Genomic DNA, 25,390 nt, shown 5'->3' on the forward strand with positions numbered 1-25,390 from the left:
GGTACTAATAACAATCCATATCTCACATCATCACTTAATGAAACACGTTACATGGTCCATGATATTACTACTGATTGTTCAATAAGGAGACAATTATAAATTTTAGGCTAATTATTGACAACTTCTCCACTACTGTCACTCATATCAGTGCACTGGCCAATGAGAACCAACTCCACTTTGAAGCTGACAATGAACCCTTACTTTAAGGAGTGGAAACTAGGTTGGAGTTTCCTATTGCTCTGATTGTTTGAACTCAGAGTGTAGTCTGTGTGATTGACACCATAAAAAACAACTTGTTAGAAAGTTCTACCAAATCATATCCCATTTTAACAAGATTCTAGGGAACATAGATGTATATTCAAGGTTTAGAAGTAGGACCATAGCTTGCTTTCAAGTGTTAGCTTGTGGTTAACTTCTGATTTCTGACCTCCACCTAAAGCTGATCCATTTTGGATCTTCTTCCTGATGCCTTATGTCAGTTCTTGGAGCTGTTTGTTTGCTCCTAATTGTGGTTCTGCGGTCCTGTGTTTTACAAACTTCCGTCTGATTTCTATAATAGCCACCATTTCTCAAGAAATTCCTATCACTCATTCCTAGTAAAGGTATAGAAGGCTAAGCAAGGGGGCAGGGGACAAAAAAACATCCTAACTCTAGGATCCCTAGGGGTCCTGGCATCCTGGAGAGTAGGACTTCCTCTAACTATCCTTCAAGTCAAGCACTGCTTTGGAAACACTCCTATCTCTGAGAAGTCCTTGTGATTCTTCATCTCTGTTTAGAAAAAAGTCTTCTTCACTAAAAGGTGGGACTCAATTCCTGTGCCTGTCCTGTATTTTGATCATGGCTTTCAGTGAAGTCATGAGTGTGAGCACTCATGGGCCAGGCAAGTGGCCAGAGAAATCTGTAGTGTTGGGCAGAACTGGTATCTCATTAGATATTTTGTTCCTAAAATCCTAGGACATGGTGAATGGAATCATGCCCATTGTGGACAAGTTGATCAAAGAACTGAAATCTAAAGAAATTCCTGAAGCCAGGGCCTATCTCCGCATCCTAGGAAAAGAGCTTGGCTTTGTCAGGCTCCAAGACCTCCAAGTCCTGGGAAAGTTACTGCTGAATGGTGCGCAAACTTTTCGGGGAGTGCCCCAGATGGTAAGTGACCCAGGTCTCGTCTGAGCACTCACTGACTAGCCAGGTTCTTCTTAGAGCCCCAACTTCACAAAACTGAGAAAGTTTTTGTACAGCCTTCAAGATACAAGTTGACCCTGAATTTTAGTAAAGAGGGTTTTTGAGGGCTGGGTACATGGCTCAATCAATAAAGTTGAACCTGATCGGAAGACTGACCTGGGTTCAGACCCCAGAAACTAAACTACGTGGTGGTGACATACTCAGATAATTTAGGCAGATCCCTGGGACTTTATGGCAGATTGGCTTAGGCAAATTAGCAAGCTCCAAGTGAAACTGAGAGATCCCATCTCCAAAACCAAGTTGAACAGTGTCCTGAAGAATGACATCAGAGATTGATGTGGTATATACACAGATGCATACACACACGCATGTACATGGATACCCACATACATGGAAACATGCATATACATGTACACACAGTCTTAAAAGGTAAAGTGACTGTGGAAGTGGCTCAGTGGGTAAAGTAGCTGTTATGTATGCATGAGGACCTGAGGTTAAATCGTCAACACTCGTGTAAAAACCAGGCACAACCACTCCCATAATGGTCCAAATGCTGTAAGAGACAGGCAGATTCTGGGATCTCATCAGTCAGCTAGCCTGGCCAAAACAGGGAAGCTTCAGTAAGAGACCTTGCCAAATAACAGAGAATGGTAAAGCAAAATACCCAGCATTAAATTCTGGCTTCACAGTTAAATGCATCTGTATGCATAAGGGCATATATGTGCATGTGTGCAGACGCACATGCGCACACACACACACACACACATCATATATGCACAAAACTCTACTTAAGAAGATGATAATGATTTTTTTTATCTAAAAAGCTGGTACCATTTGGAAACAAAGCCATCATAATAGTTGTATCTTTCAAACATGTTAGTTTGATCTTTTAGAAAACGATTTTCCACATACCTTCCTCGACCTAGGCTAGCAGCTTTCTCAAACATTGAAATGATACAAAAATTATGAAATGAAGTTTTTAGCAAACTTTAACCCACTATTGACATTTGTGTTATATTTATATTATATAAGTTTATCATAAAAAGGGGGAAACATACAAATATGTTTCCTATGATTAGATAAACAATCATGTTGGCTTTAAGAACAGAGCTCTCAAGAGTTGGGGGGTGTAACTCAGAGACACAGAAGTCATCTAGCATTGAAAAGCCTGGGTTCTGTCTCTTGCACTTTGAAAGGAAAAAAGAAAAAGAACTCAAGTCTCAAGTTCTTTTGTGAAAATGTTACACAAAGTAAAGCAAGATTTGATATATATTAACACAGACATTGTCTCATAGTCACCAACTTTCCTAAAGTTGACTTTACCATAATATAATATGCTTCTGGTAAAATCTCATTTGCAATCAAATTTTTACAAGAGGAGAATAATGTCATACATCATACTTAAAGTTCATAAAGCCGTGGGGTTCAGCTAGGGACCACTAAATCAGCAGTTTAAAATGACGTGACATTCAAGCCAGAGAAACTGATTATATCCTATGCGTTGACACCAGTAACCATGAACTTACATTCAATGGGTCCTCCAGATAATCAAAATGCACTAGCTCCCTTCTTTCTAAATAAGGAGGCATGGCCGCGTGGCACTTAGGAGTCCACATTTAACACAACTCACCCACATCCAGCTTGTTGTACATTGTTGTCTCCTGTTGGATTTTCAGATTGTACAGGCCATCAGAGAAGGATCAAAGGATGACTTGTTTCTCCACTACATCTTCATGGAGAATGCCTTTGAGCTCCCCACTGGAGTAGGGCTACAGCTGCAAGTGTCCTCATCTGGAGTCTTCACCCCTGGGATCAAGGCTGGTGTGAGACTGGAGTTAGCCAATGTAAGACTAATGCATTGATTCAATGACTGTTTCTTTTCCTTCAGGGTGGGATCCTTGCACACACGTGTAAGACATGCTTCACTTCAAGGCTAGGTGCATCACGATTACAGTCTTCTTGCTAATTTGTATGAGGAATCTTAGGATTCTACCAGCACATATCGACTCTCAACATCTCTACTTGAGATGTCATAATGGAAAGAGAAGCTAGCTGTTCTCTCGATGAATGAAGATCCTGGTTATCTTTTCATCCAAGAATAAAGTTAGTTCAGGCTCTTCCAAGGCCTAGCAAATGCACCCTGACTCTGGAAAAACTGTTTCAGCTTTTGTTCCTAAAAGCACACTTGTGGTCCCTATGGCGAGAATTAGCAGAGACATTTGCCAGGGTTCAGAAAGAGGGGTGGAGCTGTCTGCTAGAGTGCTGAGGCACCGCATGAAACTGAACAAGTCACCTTTCTGACTTCCAGATTCAGGCAGAGCTAGTGGCAAAGCCCTCTGTGTCTTTGGAGTTTGTGACAAATATGGGCATCATCATCCCAGACTTCGCTAAGAGCGGTGTTCAGATGAATACAAACTTCTTCCACGAGTCAGGCCTGGAGGCTCGAGTGGCCCTGAAGGCTGGGCAGCTGAAGGTCATCATTCCTTCTCCGAAGAGGCCGGTCAAGCTGTTCAGTGGCAGGTAATTCTGTCACCGAGGTCTATCTGGCCTGTTTGAAAGAGAGAATTGGGTGTGGATGCACAGAATTTAGACAGGCTAGACCACAATTGGGTAACCCAGGTTCCCGGGAAACAGGAGAAGATTGTCTTTGCCTCTATTTTTGCACATTTCACTAAGGGTTTTTGTGCCTCTCTGCATTACAGTTAGCATCTGCTGGTTAGTCAGTAGTTAGGTGGTTATGGAATTCTGTTTGATTGCATAGTCCCATGATTATGGGATCCAGCCTTACACATTAAGAGTTCTACTTTGAATGGTATCCTCAACACATTCCTTTCCTTACTCAGAAATAACATTTAATTGCCTAGTTTGTATCAATCTTGTTGAAAGATATTCACAAGGACCCTGATCACCTAGATTTTAACTCTACAAAGAAGGCATGCACTTAAAGGAAGAGCAGTAAGGAGTCACCGGCTGGCTGAAAGAAAAAGTAGTATAATGTGAAATCATCGATCAGGAAGCCTTTGGAAGTCAGAAAGCTATGTCAGGGTGACTCAAGCAAAGGAGAAAGGAGTGTGTGTCCATGCAAGGAGTAAGGTATCTATAATGGCCTCGAAGATGAAGAAAATGGCTGGAAGAGTTAAACAAGTTGACTTAGTAAAGTACACAGGAAGCATAAGGAAGCTATAGTGGGAAAGGGTAGTCCACCTTGGACCATGACTAGCCTCCTAAGTCCCTGGAAAGAGTGTAGACCCTTCTGAAGCCAAGGGAATTGAGGAGTATAATTAAGATGAGCTAGTGTTTCTGGGGAGCAAAAAAGGTAAAAGGGAAAAATAGAAGGAGATCTGTTAGAAGTTAGGGTTGAAAGGAGATGGGGGCTTGTGTTAGAGGACTATTTAGGAGTAGAGAGAAGTTAAGAAGCTCTAGGAATTGTCAGAAAATAGAAAAGTGAGTGTTTGACAATTAACAGGTCATGGTTTAAAGAGAAAGAAGAAAGGTAAGTGATGGGGCCTTCATTGAAATAGAAAACAGAGACAGAGGAGGAGAGAGAGAAAGAGGGGGAGGGAGAGAGAGAGAAGACAGGAGAGAGAGGAGGAGGAGAGAATTATAGCTTGGAGTGAGATAGTGCATTGCTACTCTGAAACCACTCATTTAAACCACCTAGTCAGCAAATAGACCTATGGATGTGAGCCCAGTAATGATATAGACACGGTATCTGGGTACAGAGAGCACAGGGTCAGCTCCAGGTGCAGGTGGACTATAGGGGAATGTCAGGGCAGGGAGTCAGGAAGGGCGGGTGGGTGGGGGAACACCCTCATAGAAGCAGAAAGAGGGGGATGGGATAGGGGGTTTATGGACGGGAAACTGGGAAAGGAGGTAACATTTGAAATGTAAATAAAAACTCCAATAAAAAAAGAAAAAATTTAAAAGAGATAGACGCAGGAAAGCAAGAGCAAACAACGGTTTGTGTAGGACAAGAATAGAGAAACTAGGGCCAGAGCACAAATAATATAAACAAGTGAATGGAGGGGGTGTTAAATAAGAAACAGTGCTAGGGGGTGCAAGGTAAACATGCCCTAAAGAGATTGTCACTGGCCCATCAGGAAAGCTTGGGGTAAGACATCACCAAAAGCAGGGATGGTGGCCTTGTAAAAAGCCCGTATTCCAAAGAAGAAACTAGGGCTTGGGTAGAATTGGTTCTATTTTCTCATTTTTAAAGTACATCTCTAAAGTGTCACAAAGTTTAAAAAGGTTAAACTCTAGTATCTCAATCTGGATATGAGTGAGCATCTCTATAAAACACTTCCTCTCTCTCTCTCTCTCTCTCTCTCTCTCTCTCTGTGTGTGTGTGTGTGTGTGTGTGTGTGTGTGTGTATGTGTGTGTGTGTGTGTGTGTGCGTAGAATAATTTACATTTGGTTACTTCTAAAGAATCATCTAGGAGTGAGATCCAGTTATAGGCTAAACTGATACAAAATGCTAATTGTTGGTTTCCATAATCTATGTTCCTTACATCCTTTACAAGTTGTTTTATTTAGTAGAATAACAATATATACATGGTAGAATCATAATAACCACAATTTTAAGTGTTTGGATATGTATTGCAAGAGATTGTTGAGGGGTAAAGGGATAAAGAAATTTAAAGAACACACACACACACACAGAGAGTGTCATTGGATTGCAGAGCAAGGGAGAGACTGGCAAATATTTACAGGGAAATAAGGAGGGGGAGTCAGTGTAAGGCATTAAGGTCTTTGGAGAGAACACTGAAAGGAGGAAAAACTCTTGATTGTGGAGGAGACAAAAGAGGGCTTAGAAGGAAGGAGAGGGATGCAGTGTTTGGTGCACAGGTGACAACACGTGAGCATTTTTGTGCTAGTAGAAAGAACTCAGAATGTAAGAAACCTTACATGCGAAAGAGGCAGAGTTCCCACTTGTCCACCTGCATCTGACCCCTATCCTCCAAGCTTCTCTTTCCCATGTAAACTGGGAATCCCATGCTTGCAGTGGAGGGATGAAAGGTAATGCAGGCAAAGAAGCCAGTGTGACGTCTGAAACCTGAGAGTCCTTATAATCATTTTGGTTGATGCTCTTCGGACTTATATCTGCTTCTCAGTGAGCCAAAAATGTGAGGTTGGTTTGAAGAGAGGGATAGAGGATGAATATGTGCATGGTGGGATTCAGCAATAAGCATTTCAGTTTATGACGCAAAGACAACTAACTCCACCTTTTCATTCTTCACCAGCAACACGCTGCACCTGGTCTCTACCACCAAAACGGAAGTGATCCCACCTTTGATTGAGAACAGGAAGTCCTGGTCAACTTGCAAGCCTTTCTTCACCGGCATGAACTACTGTACCACAGGGGCTTACTCCAATGCCAGCTCCACAGAGTCTGCCTCTTACTACCCACTGACAGGAGACACAAGGTAAGAGATACTCAGTGTTCATCCAGCATCTGATTACCAGTTACCTGGAGGGGTAAAGAGAAAAACGCCAAGGATTGTAGGTCCATGTTACCAACCTTAAGCGCTCATATCATCTTTTGGGAACTTCAAACAGTGGTCCTTTGGACACCATTTTGTGTACCTCCTTGATATTCTTCATGCACTGGATGAGGTAGTCACAGCAGATTCCAGTCTGCCCATTCCTTTTCAGGATCTCTAGAACTATTGTATAAGCTTTGTGAAGCTGACCAGTGTGCTCAAAGACATCACAATGCTTTGGGGTTCATCCTCATCCCCCTCACCCATTCTCACTACTTGCTGTTACCATGACAGGCACATATCAACATTTCAACTCATCAAAAAGCACCAAGCATCCCAGGAGCTTTCCTTGCTCAAAGGCTTTTGTGGGAGATTACATAGAACCATCAGGATCATCACTAGCCAAGACCATGAGATGACGTTAAAAATCATACATGTATTTTTTGTTGTATGTGAGGCTGGATTGTTGGAGGGATGTTATTATCATCTTTAAAAGAGCTAACACTATGCACTGAATGTGATGTGACATCGCTAGGTATGAGCTGGAGTTGAAGCCCACAGGAGAGGTGGAGCAGTATTCCGCCAGTGCAACCTATGAGCTCCTAAAAGAGGACAAGTCTTTGGTTGACACACTGAAGTTCCTAGTGCAAGCAGAAGGTGGGTATCCAAACTGAGGCTGCTGTATTTCTGCCTTGTTTTGGGTTCTAGACAAAGGGGACATCTTTGTGATGATGCATTAAACAAATATTTCCTGAGTTCCCAGTAAGTGTCAGGCCTTTCTTAGAACTGAGGCTAGAAATGAAGTCGTCACCTTCATGAAAGATATAGTAAACAACCAAACAAACACTCAAGATGTCAAAAACAGTGGTGAGGGGAGAAAACAGAGTATAGAAGGCTCTAGTGCAATGGTTCTCAATCTTCCTAATGCTTACAACCCTTTAATACAATTCCTAATTTTGTGGTGACCCCCAATCATAAAATTATTTTTGCTGCTACCCCATAACTGTAATTCTTCTACTACTAGGAATCCTAACGTAAATATCTGAATTGTGAACCCTATCCAAAGGGGTCATGATGTACAGGTTGAGAACCTCTGCTCTATGGAATAGTATATGTGGTAGGGAGAAAGGAGGATGGTGGAAACAGCGAAGAGAATGATAGGGGAATTTTTACTGGTAGGTAACATGAAATGTTCACTCATTTGTTCGTTTGTTTATTGTATTCTGTTTTGTTTTGTTTTTGTTTTGTGAGACAGGGTTTCCCTGTATAGCTCTGGCTGTCCTGGAACTCAATATATAGACCATGCTGACCTCAAACTCAGAAATCCACCTGTCTCTGCCTCCCAAGTGCTGAAATTAAAGGCATGTGACACCCACTCAAACTTCATTTTAAAAAGAGGGGAAAATGTGATAGGATGGAGAGGAGAAAAGAAACAGGGAAAAGAGTTGCAGGCTAAGGGATCAGTTTGTGCAAATACTCTGAGGTTGGAATATGTTGAGGAAAGATGGGAAGGAGGCAGAACTGAGAATCTAATGTGTGAGTGATTTCAGTAATCCAGTCAAGAAGACAAGGTGTCTGAATTTGAGTAAATTTCCAAGATATTAGACCAGGAGTGGGGAAAGAAGGCAGCAGAGACAGGCCCAGAATGTGATGAGTGGCTGTAGAAAGAGTGTTGGGAAGGCAGTAAGGCAAGAATCATAAGCAATGACGGAGATGTGAAAAGTCATCATAGTCTTGCTATATTTTTAAGAATGAGAGCTTGCATTCCCTGAACATCTGAGCATTGCCCACCTCAGATCTTTGCCCACTTGACCCCCAACCAGAACTCAGCATGGCTTATTAGTCCACTGTGGCCTTGCCCATATACCACTTACCATACCACATACCACAACAGGAAGACATTCTATGGCCATCATATAGGAAATAGCCCCTCTTCTGTTCCTCTCTACCTTTTGTTCTCATGGCCCATGTCTTTATGATATTTACTGCCATCTAACACAGGTAACTGATTTGCTTCCTGACTGCAGACCCCACTAAACAACTAGAAGATGAACCACACAAGGGCTGGTTACACCAATGCCAAGAACAGTCCCTGGCTCATGAGAAGCCACCAGTAAATATTTGAAAATTAAGTTAATGGATAATACATAGCCAATGGGAAAATCTTAACCAGTGTCATTGAAATCCACAATAATTGGGATTCTGTGGCTTACTCCTCTGCCTCTTTTTTCTTTGCATAGCCTCACAGTACACATCTCTTAACTCTCTCATACACTCTTTCAGGAGTCCAGCAGTCTGAAGCTACTGCAATGTTCAAATATAATCGGCGAAGCAGGACCTTATCTAGTGAAGTCCTAATACCAGGGTTTGATGTCAACTTTGGAACAATCCTCAGAGTTAATGATGAATCTTCTAAGGACAAAAACACTTACAAACTCATCCTGGACATTCAGAACAAGAAAATCACTGAGGTTTCTGTCGTGGGCCACGTGAGGTAAGGAAAGGTTTAGGAGACCACGCTGAGCTGGATGCTGTGGAAGCTCTTCGCTTTCTTCTTCAAACTTTACATCCCCCCACCCCAGGGACACCTGTGCTATACAGTCTACCTGAAAATATAGTTCTCAACATTTTTACCATTTGCACATATATGGTTGGACATTTCTATTATTCAACAAGCATTTGTTATCTATCAAGTATTTGCTAGATGAATTAAAAATTGTTTCAGTCCCATGTCCCTATTTGTTGACAAATACATGATAGCTTGGAGTGGTCTAATTGCTTGTCCAAGGCTAGAGAGAAAGATGAAAATAGTTTTTTACAAAATTTATCTACCTCTCTGCAAGCTCCACACTCTGTTCTGAATATTGGCTTTATAAGTTAATGGGTTTGGTCTATGTATGGTTAGATCTCTGATTGGTTTGTATGTGTGGTTTTCATGAATGAAACTTCTAATTATTAAATCCTATTACCTACATCCTTGGAATGGACAAGAAAATCATTGATGGCCAACTTGATTCTTTTTCAATAGTTATGACAAAAAGGGAGATGGCAAGGTCAAAGGTGTTGTTTCCATACCACGTTTGCAAGCAGAAGCCAGGAGTGAGGTTCATACCCACTGGTCCCCCACCAAACTGCTCTTCCAAATGGACTCATCTGCTACAGCTTACGGCTCAACAATTTCCAAGAGAGTTGCATGGCGTTATGGTATGTGTCTCTTCCGTCATGTGAGCCCTTCCCAGAGCACTGTGTGCTTAAGAGTAGCTGCTGAGAGCAATAGACATGAACTTATCTAACACCATTGACAGTCGTCTTGCATGTGCATTTTCAGATAATGAGAAAATCGAATTTGATTGGAACACGGGCACCAATGTGGATACCAAAAAGGTGGCCTCCAATTTCCCTGTGGATCTTTCCCGTTATCCTAGAATGGTGCATGAGTATGCCAATGGTCTCCTGGATCACAGAGTCCCTCAGACAGATATGACTTTCCGACACATGGGTTCCAAACTAATTGTTGTAAGTATGATGATGCAGCACACGTGACTGTAGATGCTAATTAAATCACCAATTGATCTGGGTGCAGAAGTATTCACAGATTCATACACAAAGCTTGAATGTGGGAAAGTAGCCACTTTCCCAGTCACATTAAGCTGCATGGGACAAATACCCAATGGAAGCCACTAAGCAGAAGAGGTTTTTGTATTAAAAGACACTTCCAAACACTGGTTAGGATGGTTAAATATGTTACATTATGCATACACACACACACACACACACACACACACACACACACACGGGATGGAAGGAGAAGAGGATGGCTCAGTCAGTAAAGTGTTCGCTGTAACAAGCATGGATATCTGTGTTTGATCCCTATCACTCTCATGAGAAGACAGACAAGTGGTATACTCTTGTAATCCCACCATGAGGTAGTTAGAGACAGATGAATCTCTGAGACTCGCTGTCCTGATGAGCCTCAGATCCCAGTGAGAGAACTTAGCTCAAAAGAACAAGCTAGGTAAACATCCTTAAGGAAGGAAGGATGCCTGAGGTTGACCTTTGGTTCCATGAACTCCTCTAAACACATTCACATGTATGCACATGGACACACGACCCCCCCCCACACACACACACACACATACAAATAAACTAGTAAAAAAATAATTACAGGGAAATAAGAGACTAAAATTCATACTTTCCTGTAGTGTATTTTTAACTTTCAATGTATCACCCTGCTCCTGCTTGAAAATTGGTCTGAAAGCATGAACTGTCAGCTTATGCTAGTTCTACCTGGAGATCCATCCAGATCCATTTCTTGCTCTAAAACTGTCCTGTCATCTTGTAGGCAACAAACACATGGCTTCAGATGGCAACCAGGGGTCTTCCTTACCCCCAATCTCTACAGGATCACCTCAATGGCCTCTCAGAGTTGAACCTCCCAAAAGTGGGATTGCCAGACTTCCATATCCCAGACAACCTCTTCCTAAAAACGTAAGAGGGGAACTAAAGAGTATTAACTTTTTACTGGACAAGGAAATGGGAAAGTTTTACCTAACCAGATTTAGTCTTTTTTGTTGAAAACTTTCAGAGGAGTTATTTAAGCACTTGGAGATGATGAACAGCTACAGAGTAAACACTGGTGTTTTTGCATCATTAAAAATGAGGTCCCAGTGTGAGCACCAGCCCAGTATGGAGAACTTAAGAAAATGATTAAAGATTCTGAAAATCGTGCATGGTACAGGTATATCTGTAATAGTCATGAGTTTGCAAGGCATTCAAACTCTGCTATGGAGGGTCAGAACAGTCATTGAGCATTGAATGAAGGTACTTATTTCAAGAGATGGTTAGTCACACACCTTAATCCTAATAGGAAATTCAGAAGCGCACTGCTCACTCCATTTCTGTGTTAACAAAAATGTGCATAATACTTTATTTCATGAAAAAATAGTGGAGCATGAGATAAAAAGACAATGTTTTCTAAGTCAATGATCTTGGTATAATCCTCACAATTTAGGAAAAAAAAGTCCTGTGGCATGTGGCCCCACAGTATGTTGCAGCTAAGGAGCACAATTGAACATGCCTTATTACTATGGTAAGGCTGAACTCTTCCCAAGCTCCAAACAGACCAAATTGCTTAAGATAAAATGTATTCTTTACTACTGGAATTTCAATGTGTGGGAATAGAACAGGACTTTGGTAGTAATCATTCATCCATCTGCTGGATGTGAGGGTCAGAACAGGTAGCATGTCAGATGAAAAAGATTGAAAATCTTCTCTGATACCTTAAAATGATTTCTGGGATTCAGCAGAAAGGGTGCTACTATCCAGATAACATCTCTAAGACCCAGAGAGGCTAATCCTAACATCCCCAATTAGTGGGAGCTAAAACTCTTTTAAAACCCGCTCTTTTTTTTTTCTTTATTAACTTGAGTATTTCTTATTTACATTTCAATTGTTATTCCCTTTCCTGGTTTCCAGGCCAACATCCCCCTAGCCCCTCCCCTACCCTCTATATGGGTGTTCCCCTCCCCATCCTCCCCCCCCCCCGTTACCACCCCCCCCAACAATCACGTCATCACCCGTTCTTTTGACTCTTACATCTCTGTTCTTTTATATGTCAATGTGCTTCTATTCGGCTTCCTAAATACTTAGCAAGTATAAAAAATAGTAGAGTAGAAACAATAAGAAGACAGAAATGGGTATGGTTTTATCGTTTCTTCCAGGAAGACCTTGCAGACACCAACAAATGACTCAACAAAGAACTGTATAAACAGAGTTAGGATGCGCTCTTTAAGGCTGGCATAAGGGGCCATAATGATTTAAAGGTGGCTCTTGGAAGGGTTTTGGAAGGGTTAAGTAGGTAAAGGGAAAAGGAAAGAGCTCTAAAAACAATGAAAGAGATCCAAGCGTAAGAAATATCCTGGTGAAAAGAACATAGTGGGCTTGGGGGAGACAAGGGGTCTCCAAGTGCTTAAATAACTCCATTCCAAAAGGATGGAGTTATTCCAAAAACGTAATATTGCTAGAGGAGTCAGAGGGTCTTGAGTTCTTAATGTCTGACTGTGGGGACACTGTCTTGGTTCATTTCAGTGATGGCCGAGTCAAATACACACTAAACAAGAACAGAATAGAGATTGACATTCCTTTGCCTTTGGGTGGCAAGTCTTCAAAAGACCTCAAGGTGCCAGAAAGTGTGAGGACACCAGCCCTCAACTTCAAGTCTGTGGGGTTCCATCTGCCGTCTCAAGAGGTCCAGATTCCCACTTTTACAATCCCCAAGACACATCAGCTGCAAGTGCCTCTCTTGGGCATTCTGGACCTTTCCACAAATGTCTACAGCAACTTGTACAACTGGTCAGTCTCCTACACTGGTGGCAACACCAGCAGGGATCACTTCAGCCTTCAGGCTCAGTACCGCATGAAGGCTGACTCTGTGGTTGACCTGTTTTCCTACAGTGTGCAAGGTGAGGCCTGCTCAGGTACTGGGTTCATAAGACTAATGTATTACACATTCTGATGGGAAAGCTCTAGGAGGAAAGGATTTGGGCTTTCCTATAGATGCTTTTTGTTGTTTTTGGTTTGTTTGTTTTGCTATTTGGAAGTCATTTCATTCATTCAACTAATAAAAAATATTTATTAAGCATATGTTAAGTAATAATCTGTTAGGCCATAATAAAAGCAGCCATATACCTAGTAATTATAATTTGGCCTAAGAAACACTCTGATACAGTATATACTATACAGTATGAGGTGCAGTAGAAGCATTTGATGAGGGAACTCGACGCAGTCTGCAGCAACCAAGGGTAACTGGAAGAATGCCTTTGACATCAAATTTTGTGGGTATAATATAAATGTCACCATTACACAATTGCTCCAGCTATGTATAAGGTTCCTACTGAAAGACTTTCAACGTAAAGGTTGTTCTGGAAATTTATTGCTTAATTTAACCAATATCTTTGATTGTTTTTTTTTCCTGTTAGGATCTGGAGAAACAACATACGACAGCAAGAGCACATTCACTTTATCGTGTGATGGGTCTCTACATCATAAATTTCTAGATTCCAAATTCAAAGTCAGCCACGTAGAAAAATTTGGAAACAACCCAGTCTCGAAAGGTTTATTAACATTTGAAACATCTAGTGCCTTGGGACCACAGATGTCTGCTACAGTTCAGCTGGACTCAAAAAAGAAACAACATCTGTATGTCAAAGACATCAAGGTTGACGGACAGTTCAGAGTATTTTCATTGTACGCTCAAGGTGAATATGGCCTGTCTTATGAGAGAGATTCTATGACTGGCCAGATGAGCGGAGAATCCAACATGAAATTTAACTCCACCTACTTCCAGGGCACCAACCAGATAGTGGGAATGTACCAGGATGGAATGCTGTCTGTCACTTCCACCTCTGACCTGCAAGATGGCATATTCAAGAACACAGCTTCCCTAAAATATGAAAACTATGAGTTGACTCTGAAATCCGACAGCAGTGGGCAGTATGAGAACTTTGCTGCTTCCAACAAGCTGGACATGACCTTCTCTAAGCAAAGCGCACTGCTGCGTTCTGAACACCAGGCCAACTACAAGTCCCTGAGACTTGTCACCCTTCTTTCTGGATCCCTCACTTCCCAGGGTGTAGAATTAAATGCTGACATCTTGGGCACCGACAAAATTAATACTGGTGCTCACAAGTCAACGCTAAAGATTGCACAAGATGGAGTATCTACCAGTGCAACCACCAACTTAAAGTACAGCCCGCTGCTGCTGGAGAATGAGTTGAACGCAGAGCTTGGGCTCTCTGGGGCATCCATGAAATTGTCAACAAGTGGCCGCTTCAAAGAACACCATGCAAAATTCAGTCTTGATGGGAGAGCTGCCCTCACAGAGGTATCACTGGGAAGCATTTACCAGGCCATGATTCTGGGTGCAGACAGCAAAAATGTCTTCAACTTCAAACTCAGCCGAGAAGGACTGAAGCTATCCAATGACATGATGGGCTCCTACGCTGAAATGAAACTCGACCACACACACAGTCTGAGAATTTCAGGTCTCTCCCTGGACTTCTTCTCAAAAATGGACAATATTTACAGTGGAGACAAGTTTTATAAGCAGAATTTTAACTTACAGCTACAGCCCTATTCTTTTGGAATTACTTTAAGCAATGATCTGAAATATGATGCTCTAGTTTTGACCAACAATGGAAGGTTACGGCTGGAACCACTGAAGCTGAATGTGGGTGGCAACTTTAAGGGAACCTACCAAAATAATGAGCTGAAACACATCTATACCATCTCTTATACTGACCTGGTAGTAGCAAGTTACAGAGCAGACACTGTAGCTACGGTTCAGGGTGTGGAGTTCAGCCATAGGCTAAATGCAGACATCGAAGGGCTGGCTTCCTCCGTTGATGTCACTACCAGCTACAGTTCAGATCCACTGCATTTTAACAATGTTTTCCGCTTTGTTCTGGCACCGTTTACCTTGGGCGTCGACACACATACAAGTGGTGATGGGAAAATGTCCCTCTGGGGAGAACACACTGGGCAGATGTACAGTAAATTTCTGTTGAAAGCAGAACCTCTGGCACTTACCTTCTCTCATGACTACAAAGGATCCACGAGCCACAATCTCCTGTACAAGAACAGCGTCAGTACAGCTCTTGAGCACACACTCAGTGCCTTGCTGACTCCAGCTGAACAGACAAGCAGCTGGAAATTCAAGACCAGCCTGAATGACAAAGTATACAGCCAGGAATTTGAAGCCTACAACACTAAAGACAAAATTGGTATCGAGCTTAGTGGACGGGCTGACCTCTCTGGGCTGTACTCTCCAATTAAAGTGCCGTTTTTCTACAGTGAGCCTGTCAATGTTCTTAATAGCTTGGAGATAAATGATGCCTTTGACGAGCCCCGAGAATTCACAATTGATGCTGTGGTGAAATACGATAAGAACCAAGATGTCCACACTATCAGCCTCCCATTCTTCCAAAGCCTGCCAGATTATTTGGAGAGAAATCGAAGAGGAATTATAAGTCTACTGGAAGCCATGAAGGGGGAATTACAACGCCTCAGTGTTGATCAGTTTGTGAGGAAATATAGAGTGGCCCTGAGCAGGCTTCCTCAGCAGATTCATGATTATCTGAATGCATCTGACTGGGAGAGACAAGTAGCTGGTGCCAAGGAAAAATTAACTTCTTTCATGGAAAACTATAGAATTACAGATAATGATGTACTAATTGCCTTAGATAGTGCCAAAATCAACTTGAATGAAAAACTCTCTCAACTTGAGACATACGCGATACAATTTGATCAGTATATTAGAGATAATTATGATGCACAGGACTTAAAAAGAACTATTGCTCAGATTATTGATAGAATCATTGAAAAGCTAAAAATGCTTGACGAACAGTATCATATCCGTGTAAATCTAGCAAAATCAATCCATAATCTCTATTTATTTGTTGAAAATGTTGATCTTAACCAAATCAGTAGTAGTGGTGCGTCTTGGATCCAAAATGTGGATACCAAATATCAAATCAGAATCCAGATACAAGAAAAACTCCAGCATCTCAGAACACAGATTCATAATATAGACATTCAACAGCTTGCTGCAGAGTTAAAACAACAGATTGAAGCTCTTGATGTCCCAATGCATTTAGATCAACTGAGAACTGCAATTCTATTCCAAAGAATAAGTGTCATTATTGAGCGTGTCAAATACTTTGTTATGAATCTTATTGAAGATTTTAAAGTAACTGAGAAAATCAATACTTTTAGAGTTATAGTCCGTGAGTTAATTGAGAAATATGAAGTAGACCGACAAATCCAGGTTTTAATGGATAAATCAATAGAGTTGGCCCACAGATACAGCCTGAGTGAGCCTCTTCAGAAACTAAGTAATGTGCTACAGCAAATTGAGATAAAAGACTACTATGATAAATTGGTTGGTTTTATTGATGACACTGTCGAGTGGATTAAAGCAGTGTCTTTCAAAAATATCATTGAAGAACTGAATAGATTGATTGACATGTCGGTGAAAAAGTTGAAAGCCTTTGATTATCACCAGTTTGTAGACAAAACCAACAGCAAAATCCGTGAGATGACTCAGAGAATCAATGCTGAAATCCAAGCTCTCGAACTCCCACAGAAAACTGAAGCATTAAAACTGTGGGTAGAAGACTTCAAAACCACGGTCTCCAACTCCCTGGAAAAACTCAAGGACACCAAAGTAACTGTGGTCGTTGATTGGCTGCAGGATGGTTTGGCTCAAATAAAAGCCCAATTCCAAGATGCTTTAGAAGATGTACGAGACCGAATTTATCAAATGGACATTCAGGGGGAACTGGAGCGCTGCTTGTCTCTGGTAAGCCAAGTTTACAGCACAGTGGTCACCTACATTTCTGACTGGTGGACTCTGACTGCTAAAAACATAACAGACTTTGCAGAGCAATATTCCACCCAAAAGTGGGCTGAGAGTGTGAAAGCACTGGTGGAACAAGGATTCATTGTTCCTGAAATCCAAACATTTCTGGGGACCATGCCTGCATTTGAGGTCAGTCTCCACGCTCTCCAAGAAGCTAACTTTCAGACTCCTGACTTTATAGTCCCCTTGACAGATTTGAGGATTCCATCAATTTGGATAAACTTCAAAATGTTAAAGAATGTAAAAATCCCATTGAGATTTTCCACTCCAGAATTCACTCTCCTCAACACCTTCCGTGTCCGTTCCTTTACAATTGACTTGCTGGAAATAAAAGCAAAGATCATTCGAACTATCGACCAAATGCTGAGCAGTGAGCTACAGTGGCCTCTTCCAGAAGTGTATTTGAGAGACCTGGAGATGGTGAACATTTCTCTTGCAAGACTCTCTCTGCCAGACTTCCATGTACCAGAAATCACAATTCCAGAATTCACAATCCCAAATGTCAATCTCAAAGATTTACAGGTTCCTGATCTTCACATACCAGAATTCCAGCTTCCTCACCTCTCATGCACAACTGAAATACCTGCTTTCGGCAAACTACATAGCGTCCTGAAAATCCAATCTCCCCTCTTTATATTAGATGCTAGTGCCAACATACAGAACATAACTACTTCAGAGAACAAAGCAGAGATTGTGGCTTCTGTCACTGCCAGAGGAGAGTCCAAATTTGAAGCTCTCAATTTTGATTTTCAAGCACAAGCTCAGTTCCTGGAGTTAAATGCTAATCCTCTGGTACTGAAGGAATCCGTGAACTTCTCCAGTAAACATGTGAGAATGGAGCATGAGGGTAAGATATTAGTTTCTGGAAAAGCCCTTGAGGGAAAATCAGACACGGTTGCAAGATTACACACAGAGAAAAATACAGTGGAGTTTAATAATGGTATTGTTGTCAAGATAAACAATCAATTCACCCTTGACAGTCAAACAAAGTACTTCCACAAGTTGAGTGTCCCCAGGCTGGACTTCTCCAGTAAGGCTTCTCTCAACAATGAAATCAAGACACTATTAGAAGCTGGACATATGGCATGGACTTCTTCAGGGACAGGGTCATGGAACTGGGCCTGTCCCAACTTCTCAGATGAAGGCATACATTCATCCAAAATTAGCTTCATTGTGGATGGCCCCATTGCTTCTTTTGGATTGTCCAATAACATAAATGGCAAACACCTAAGGGTTGTCCAAAAACTGACTTCTGAATCTGGCTTCCTCAACTATTCTAGGTTTGAAGTTGAGTCAAAAGTTGAATCTCAGCACGTGGGCTCCAGCATTCTAACTGCCGAGGGTCGGGCACTGCTTGGGGATGCAAAGGCAGAAATGACTGGTGAGCACAATGCCAACTTAAATGGAAAAGTTATTGGAACGTTGAAAAATTCTCTTTTCTTTTCGGCACAACCATTTGAGATTACTGCATCCACAAATAATGAAGGGAATTTGAAAGTTAGTTTTCCACTAAAGTTGACTGGGAAAATAGACTTCCTAAATAACTATGCACTGTTTCTGAGCCCCCATGCCCAACAAGCAAGCTGGCAATTGAGTACTAGATTCAATCAGTACAAATACAATCAAAATTTTTCGGCTATAAACAATGAGCACAACATGGAAGCCAGTATAGTAATGAATGGAGATGCCAACCTTGATTTCTTAAACATACCTTTAACAATTCCTGAAATTAATCTACCTTACACAAGGTTCACAACTCCCTTACTGAAGGATTTCTCCATATGGGAAGAAACGGGCTTGAAAGAATTTTTGAAGACAACAAAGCAGTCATTTGACTTGAGTATAAAGGCTCAATATAAAAAGAACAGAGACAAGCATTCTGTTGTTATCCCTCTGAAAATGTTTTATGAGTTTATGCTCAACAATGTCAATTCTTGGGACAGAAAATTTGAGAAAGTCAGAGACAATGCATTACATTTTCTTACCGCATCCTATAATGAAACAAAAATTAAGTTTGATAAGTACAAAACTGAAAATTCCCTCAATCAGCCTTCCAGGACCTTTCAAAATCGTGGACACACTATCCCAGTTCTCAACATTGAAGTGTCTCCATTTGCTGTAGAGACACTGGCTTCCAGCCATGTGATCCCGAAAGCAATCCGCACCCCAAGCGTCACAATTCCAGGTCCTAACATCATTGTGCCTTCATACAGGTTAGTGCTGCCGTCTCTACAGTTGCCAGTTTTCCATATCCCTAGGACTCTATTCAAGTTTTCCCTCCCAGATTTCAAGAAATTAAGCACTATTGACAATATTTATATTCCAGCCATGGGCAATTTCACCTATGACTTTTCTTTTAAATCAAGTGTCATCACACTGAATACCAATGCTGGACTTTATAACCAATCAGATCTCGTTGCTCGTTTTCTTTCTTCCTCTTCATTTGTCACGGATGCCCTGCAGTACAAACTAGAGGGTACATCACGTCTGATGCGGAAAAAAGTATTGAAGTTAGCCACCGCTGTCTCTCTAACTAACAAATTTTTAAAGGGAAGTCATGACAGCACCATTAGCTTAACCAAGAAAAACATGGAAGCTTCAGTGAAAACAACTGCCAACCTCCACGCTCCCATTTTCACAATGAACTTCAAGCAGGAACTTAACGGAAACACCAAGTCAAAGCCCACTGTCTCATCCTCCATTGAACTAAACTATGACTTCAATTCCTCAAAGCTGCACTCTGCAGCAAAAGGAGGTGTTGATCACAAGTTCAGCTTAGAAAGTCTCACTTCCTACCTTTCCATTGAGTCATTCACCAAAGGAAATATCAAGGGTTCGTTCCTTTCACAGGAATATTCAGGAAGTGTCGCCAATGAGGCGAATGTGTACCTGAATTCTAAGGGTACTCGGTCTTCAGTAAGGTTACAAGGAGCCTCTAATTTTGCTGGGATCTGGAACTTTGAAGTAGGAGAAAATTTTGCTGGAGAAGCTACTCTCCGACGCATCTATGGCACATGGGAACACAATATGATAAACCATTTACAGGTATTCAGCTACTTTGACACAAAAGGAAAACAAACATGCAGAGCCACCCTAGAGCTCTCCCCATGGACCATGTCAACCCTTCTACAGGTTCATGTGAGTCAACCCAGTCCCCTCTTTGATCTCCATCACTTTGACCAGGAAGTGATCCTGAAAGCTAGCACTAAGAACCAGAAGGTCAGCTGGAAAAGTGAGGTCCAGGTTGAATCACAGGTTCTTCAGCACAATGCACACTTCTCCAATGACCAAGAAGAAGTACGCCTTGACATTGCTGGATCCTTAGAAGGACAGCTGTGGGACCTTGAAAATTTCTTTCTACCGGCATTTGGCAAGAGCTTGAGGGAACTCCTACAGATAGACGGAAAGCGTCAGTATCTTCAAGCTTCGACTTCTCTTCACTATACCAAAAACCCGAATGGCTATCTCCTCTCACTCCCTGTGCAAGAACTGACTGATAGATTCATTATACCAGGGCTGAAACTAAATGACTTCAGTGGAATCAAAATCTATAAGAAATTAAGTACTTCACCATTTGCCCTCAACCTAACAATGCTCCCCAAAGTAAAATTCCCTGGGGTTGATCTGTTAACACAATACTCTAAACCAGAGGGCTCCTCTGTCCCTACCTTTGAGACAACTATACCTGAAATTCAATTAACTGTGTCCCAGTTTACACTTCCAAAGAGCTTTCCCGTTGGCAACACTGTCTTTGATCTGAATAAGCTAACCAACCTAATTGCAGATGTTGATCTGCCTAGTATCACCCTGCCAGAGCAGACCATTGAGATCCCATCCCTTGAGTTCTCTGTACCTGCTGGGATTTTTATTCCGTTCTTTGGAGAACTGACTGCACACGTTGGGATGGCCTCTCCCCTGTATAATGTCACGTGGAGCACTGGTTGGAAAAACAAAGCAGACCATGTTGAAACATTCCTGGATTCCACATGCAGTTCAACCTTGCAGTTTCTGGAGTATGCTCTAAAAGGTAAGGAAATGTTCTTCCTCCTCTCCTGGATTCTGTGTGTTTTCAACTGAGTTCTGAGTAAATCATTGTGTACTTAATTAACATCAAATTCACAACTGTTATCTGTAGCAAAATGTAGAACTTGTATGTACCGCCATATATTCTTAAAACTAGAAAACCTACTGACATCGAAGGACGTTCTTTTAAATAGTTTTTGTCTGTTATAATTTAAAGACCAATAATACCACCAATTTATTTAAAAGAAAAAAATCATAGGGATTTGGAGTATTTTTCTGTGGAACAGAACATTGTTAGCATATATGAGGTCCTGGGTTCAAACCCCAGTACTACCACAAAATAATAATAATGATGATGATTATGATGATGATGATGATAAATTTTTAAAACAATCTACGAATTGCACATGGTATGTTTAAAACTTTTAAGTTAAGTATTTGATTTAGATATCTATCCAAGTTTTCACCACATATACACACATAAAATGATGTACCAATGACATATAAATTCTCTCCTATACAGTTGTGGGAACACACAGGATTGAAAATGATAAGTTCATCTATAAAATCAAAGGAACACTTCAACACTGTGACTTCAATGTGAAGTATAACGAAGATGGTATATTTGAAGGACTTTGGTATGAAAGTTTTACTGACATTTGGTGTCTTTTCAAAACTTGCTATGGTATTGGCATCTCTGGACCCCTTCCATTATGACCCCTCTGCTTTTCTGCTTTCAGGGACTTGGAGGGAGAGGCTCATCTGGACATCACCAGCCCAGCACTGACTGACTTCCATCTGCACTACAAAGAAGACAAGACAAGTGTGTCTGCCTCAGCAGCCTCCCCAGCCATAGGCACTGTGAGTCTGGATGCAAGCACAGATGACCAGAGTGTGAGGCTGAATGTCTACTTCCGCCCTCAGGTGGGTCCCAGCATGAGTGTCACGTCCTCAAAAGGAAGTAGAGCTCCAGAGACAATGCATTTCATTCTAGACAGTCTCTGAGAGCTCGCTCAAAATAGATGAAAGGCAAGTGGTGAGCCGGCCAAACGTCTTCATTGAGAAACTACTGTCCTGAAAACATTACAGCCAATCCTTGCTCAGCTTAATTATTAGACACACCCACGATACCCAATTAGTACTATTATTTTATGACTTCCCAGGCAAAGAGGAGGGCCAGACCTCATCTTCCTAAGACATGCACAAATTGCCACATGGACTTTTTTTTCTAATTGTGCTTTCTAGATTTTATTTTTGAGGCTTCATAATTCTTCCCTATAGTAAGATTGTTTGATTGAGGCACATCAAATACATATCATGTCATTTATAACCTCTGCTGGGATCAAATCAAAGATGGCATTGCTAAAAGGAAAGGCATCAACCTAAAGCCTGTCACAAGCTTGGCAAATGAATGCTGAAGTTGTGATAGCTGGCTGGACTTTCCCTTCTTCTTTATTCCAGAATATGTTCTTTCCTAACTCTTCCCTCCCTCCTCTTCCTCCTTCCCATTCTCCATTTAAGAAGGACTAAGTAGATACCACACATATTTTTTTAATCCTTCCTGGAGCATGTGACAAAGAGAAACTAACAACAGTGGGCCTGTTTAACCATAACCCATAAACCATGTTAGTTCCCATGAACTAACATGAAAAAGATACATTCCCCTTCAGAATATGGATGATCCTCTCCTCATCTTTACTTTTAAGTGCCGATGAAGTTTTAACGTAGTATGTTATATAATCAGAGTCATTGAAAATGTGTTTTCTTCTCATCTGCTTTGTTTTTCTCATTTTAGTCCCCTCCAGATAATAAACTCAGCATATTCAAAATGGAGTGGAGGGACAAGGAGTCTGATGGTGAAACATACATCAAAATTAACTGGGAAGAAGAAGCAGCTTTCAGATTGCTAGACTCCCTAAAAAGCAATGTGCCCAAGGCTTCTGAGGCTGTTTATGATTATGTCAAGAAGTACCACCTGGGACATGCTTCTTCAGAGCTAAGAAAAAGTCTTCAGAATGATGCTGAACACGCCATAAGGATGGTTGATGAGATGAACGTGAATGCCCAGAGGGTAACCCGTGATACCTACCAGAGTCTATATAAGAAGATGTTGGCTCAGGAGAGCCAGAGTATCCCTGAGAAACTCAAGAAAATGGTGTTAGGCAGTCTAGTACGTATTACTCAGAAGTACCACATGGCAGTCACATGGCTGATGGACTCAGTCATTCATTTCCTGAAGTTCAATAGAGTCCAGTTCCCAGGGAATGCTGGAACATATACTGTGGACGAACTTTACACTATAGCCATGAGGGAAACCAAGAAGTTACTCTCTCAGCTGTTTAATGGGTTAGGACACCTGTTTTCCTATGTTCAAGACCAAGTAGAGAAATCAAGAGTAATCAATGACATAACATTTAAATGTCCCTTTTCCCCAACACCTTGTAAACTAAAAGATGTCCTATTGATTTTCAGGGAGGACTTAAACATTTTATCCAACTTAGGCCAACAGGATATCAATTTTACAACAATACTAAGTGACTTTCAGAGCTTTTTGGAGAGACTTTTAGACATCATAGAAGAAAAAATTGAATGCCTAAAGAACAATGAATCTACTTGTGTCCCTGATCATATCAACATGTTCTTCAAAACACATATCCCATTTGCATTTAAATCCCTGAGAGAAAACATATACTCTGTCTTCAGTGAGTTCAATGACTTTGTTCAATCCATACTTCAAGAGGGGTCCTATAAGCTACAGCAGGTCCATCAGTATATGAAGGCCTTTCGTGAAGAGTATTTTGATCCGAGTGTGGTTGGCTGGACAGTAAAATATTATGAAATAGAAGAAAAGATGGTTGACCTTATCAAGACCCTTTTGGCTCCTCTGAGGGATTTCTACTCTGAATACAGTGTGACAGCTGCTGATTTTGCTTCCAAAATGTCAACTCAGGTTGAGCAATTTGTGTCCAGGGATATCAGAGAGTATCTTAGCATGCTTGCTGACATAAATGGAAAGGGGAGGGAAAAGGTTGCAGAGCTTTCTATTGTGGTAAAGGAAAGAATAAAAAGCTGGTCCACTGCGGTGGCAGAAATAACGTCTGATTACCTCCGGCAGCTCCATTCCAAACTGCAGGATTTTTCAGACCAGCTCTCTGGCTACTATGAAAAATTCGTTGCTGAGTCCACAAGACTGATTGACCTGTCCATTCAAAACTACCACATGTTTCTCAGATACATCGCTGAGTTACTGAAAAAGCTGCAGGTGGCCACAGCCAATAATGTGAGCCCCTACCTAAGGTTTGCTCAAGGAGAACTGATTATCACCTTCTGATTCGTTCATTGATGCATTCAAATTAAACCTCCACATAGTAGGAGACTTTTTCAACTATTATAAAAACCATCCTGAGCCAGACCTGCAGTCAACAGCAAGAGCAGGAAGCGCATAGGAACTACACCTGCAACCAAGCTGGCACAAAGACCAAGAATTCTGAAGCAGCCCAAACTCAAGATGACATATTTTTACAAGTTAGAGAAAAATCAAGATCTGAGTTATCTTGACAAACTCGGGATGGAAAGTAGGAGGGAGGGGAAAGCAAATAAATACTTCCTTATTGTGTAGCATACCCCTCAACTTGGCTCATTTGTATTGTAACATATTAGATCGCGAGCAATCTGGCTTTCCTAACCCTGGTTCAGAAAAAAAAATAGGGATAATACCTATATAGGATTGTTCATGAAAATTAATTAAAGTAATAGGTATGGGAAACTTTTGCCATTTTAATGCTGTGTGTAACCAAAGGGCTATTGTTATGAGGCGATTGGTTAAGGTATGCTATGTTAAAGAAAGAAAGGAGGTACAGAGATTGATCCTGCTCTGGGAAATCATTCATTCAGTACATCTTCTTCAGTAGTGAGGTAGATTAGTAGATAATCTGTCTACTAATCTTGTCTATCTAGCTGAAGTGGAGGAGGAGGAGGAGGAGGAGGAGGATGAGTCAGATGGGTGTCAGCAAATAGTAGTGGAGATTGTAAAAAGAATGGGCTAAGGAGCAGAAAGCTGTTGTGGGAAAGGTTGGGATAGACCTTAGCGAGATATGAATGAAAGAGAAAGGTCAGTTCAAAGAGAGGGCAATGGGAAAGGATACGTGGGAGTGTGGTGTGAACACTGGACTCCCTATTCAGAGAGGACAGGGAGTGTAAAAGGAAGAGTAAATTGGAAGGCATGACTTCAGAGTATGCAAACGTTGGAGTGAAAGGTGATCTCACCTCTCACTGTTGAAGAAGGGC

The 25,390-nt window shown here is 41.4% G+C and overlaps 1 protein-coding gene across 1 annotated transcript in view; it reads left to right on the top strand.

Annotated features, from left to right (window-relative positions):
- Apob (apolipoprotein B) overlaps positions 1–24,869 on the top strand; it is a 39,598-nt gene extending 14,729 nt beyond the window's left edge. The window contains exons 16-29 of the mRNA NM_019287.2: positions 955–1,146; positions 2,859–3,026; positions 3,491–3,702; positions 6,424–6,606; positions 7,199–7,320; positions 8,947–9,157; positions 9,692–9,867; positions 9,992–10,179; positions 11,006–11,151; positions 12,751–13,124; positions 13,641–21,107; positions 21,627–21,741; positions 21,844–22,027; positions 22,899–24,869. Of these exons, the coding sequence (NP_062160.2) occupies positions 955–1,146; positions 2,859–3,026; positions 3,491–3,702; positions 6,424–6,606; positions 7,199–7,320; positions 8,947–9,157; positions 9,692–9,867; positions 9,992–10,179; positions 11,006–11,151; positions 12,751–13,124; positions 13,641–21,107; positions 21,627–21,741; positions 21,844–22,027; positions 22,899–24,434 (11,274 nt within the window). The 3' untranslated portion in view covers positions 24,435–24,869. The remainder of the gene's footprint in view (positions 1–954; positions 1,147–2,858; positions 3,027–3,490; positions 3,703–6,423; positions 6,607–7,198; positions 7,321–8,946; positions 9,158–9,691; positions 9,868–9,991; positions 10,180–11,005; positions 11,152–12,750; positions 13,125–13,640; positions 21,108–21,626; positions 21,742–21,843; positions 22,028–22,898) is intronic.
- The last annotated feature ends 521 nt before the right edge of the window (positions 24,870–25,390 follow it).

The sequence above is a fragment of the Rattus norvegicus genome, chromosome 6 (genome assembly GCF_021556685.1).
Source record: "Rattus norvegicus strain SHRSP/BbbUtx chromosome 6, alternate assembly SHRSP_T2T, whole genome shotgun sequence".
In the NCBI taxonomy this organism is placed as follows: Eukaryota; Metazoa; Chordata; class Mammalia; order Rodentia; family Muridae; genus Rattus; species Rattus norvegicus.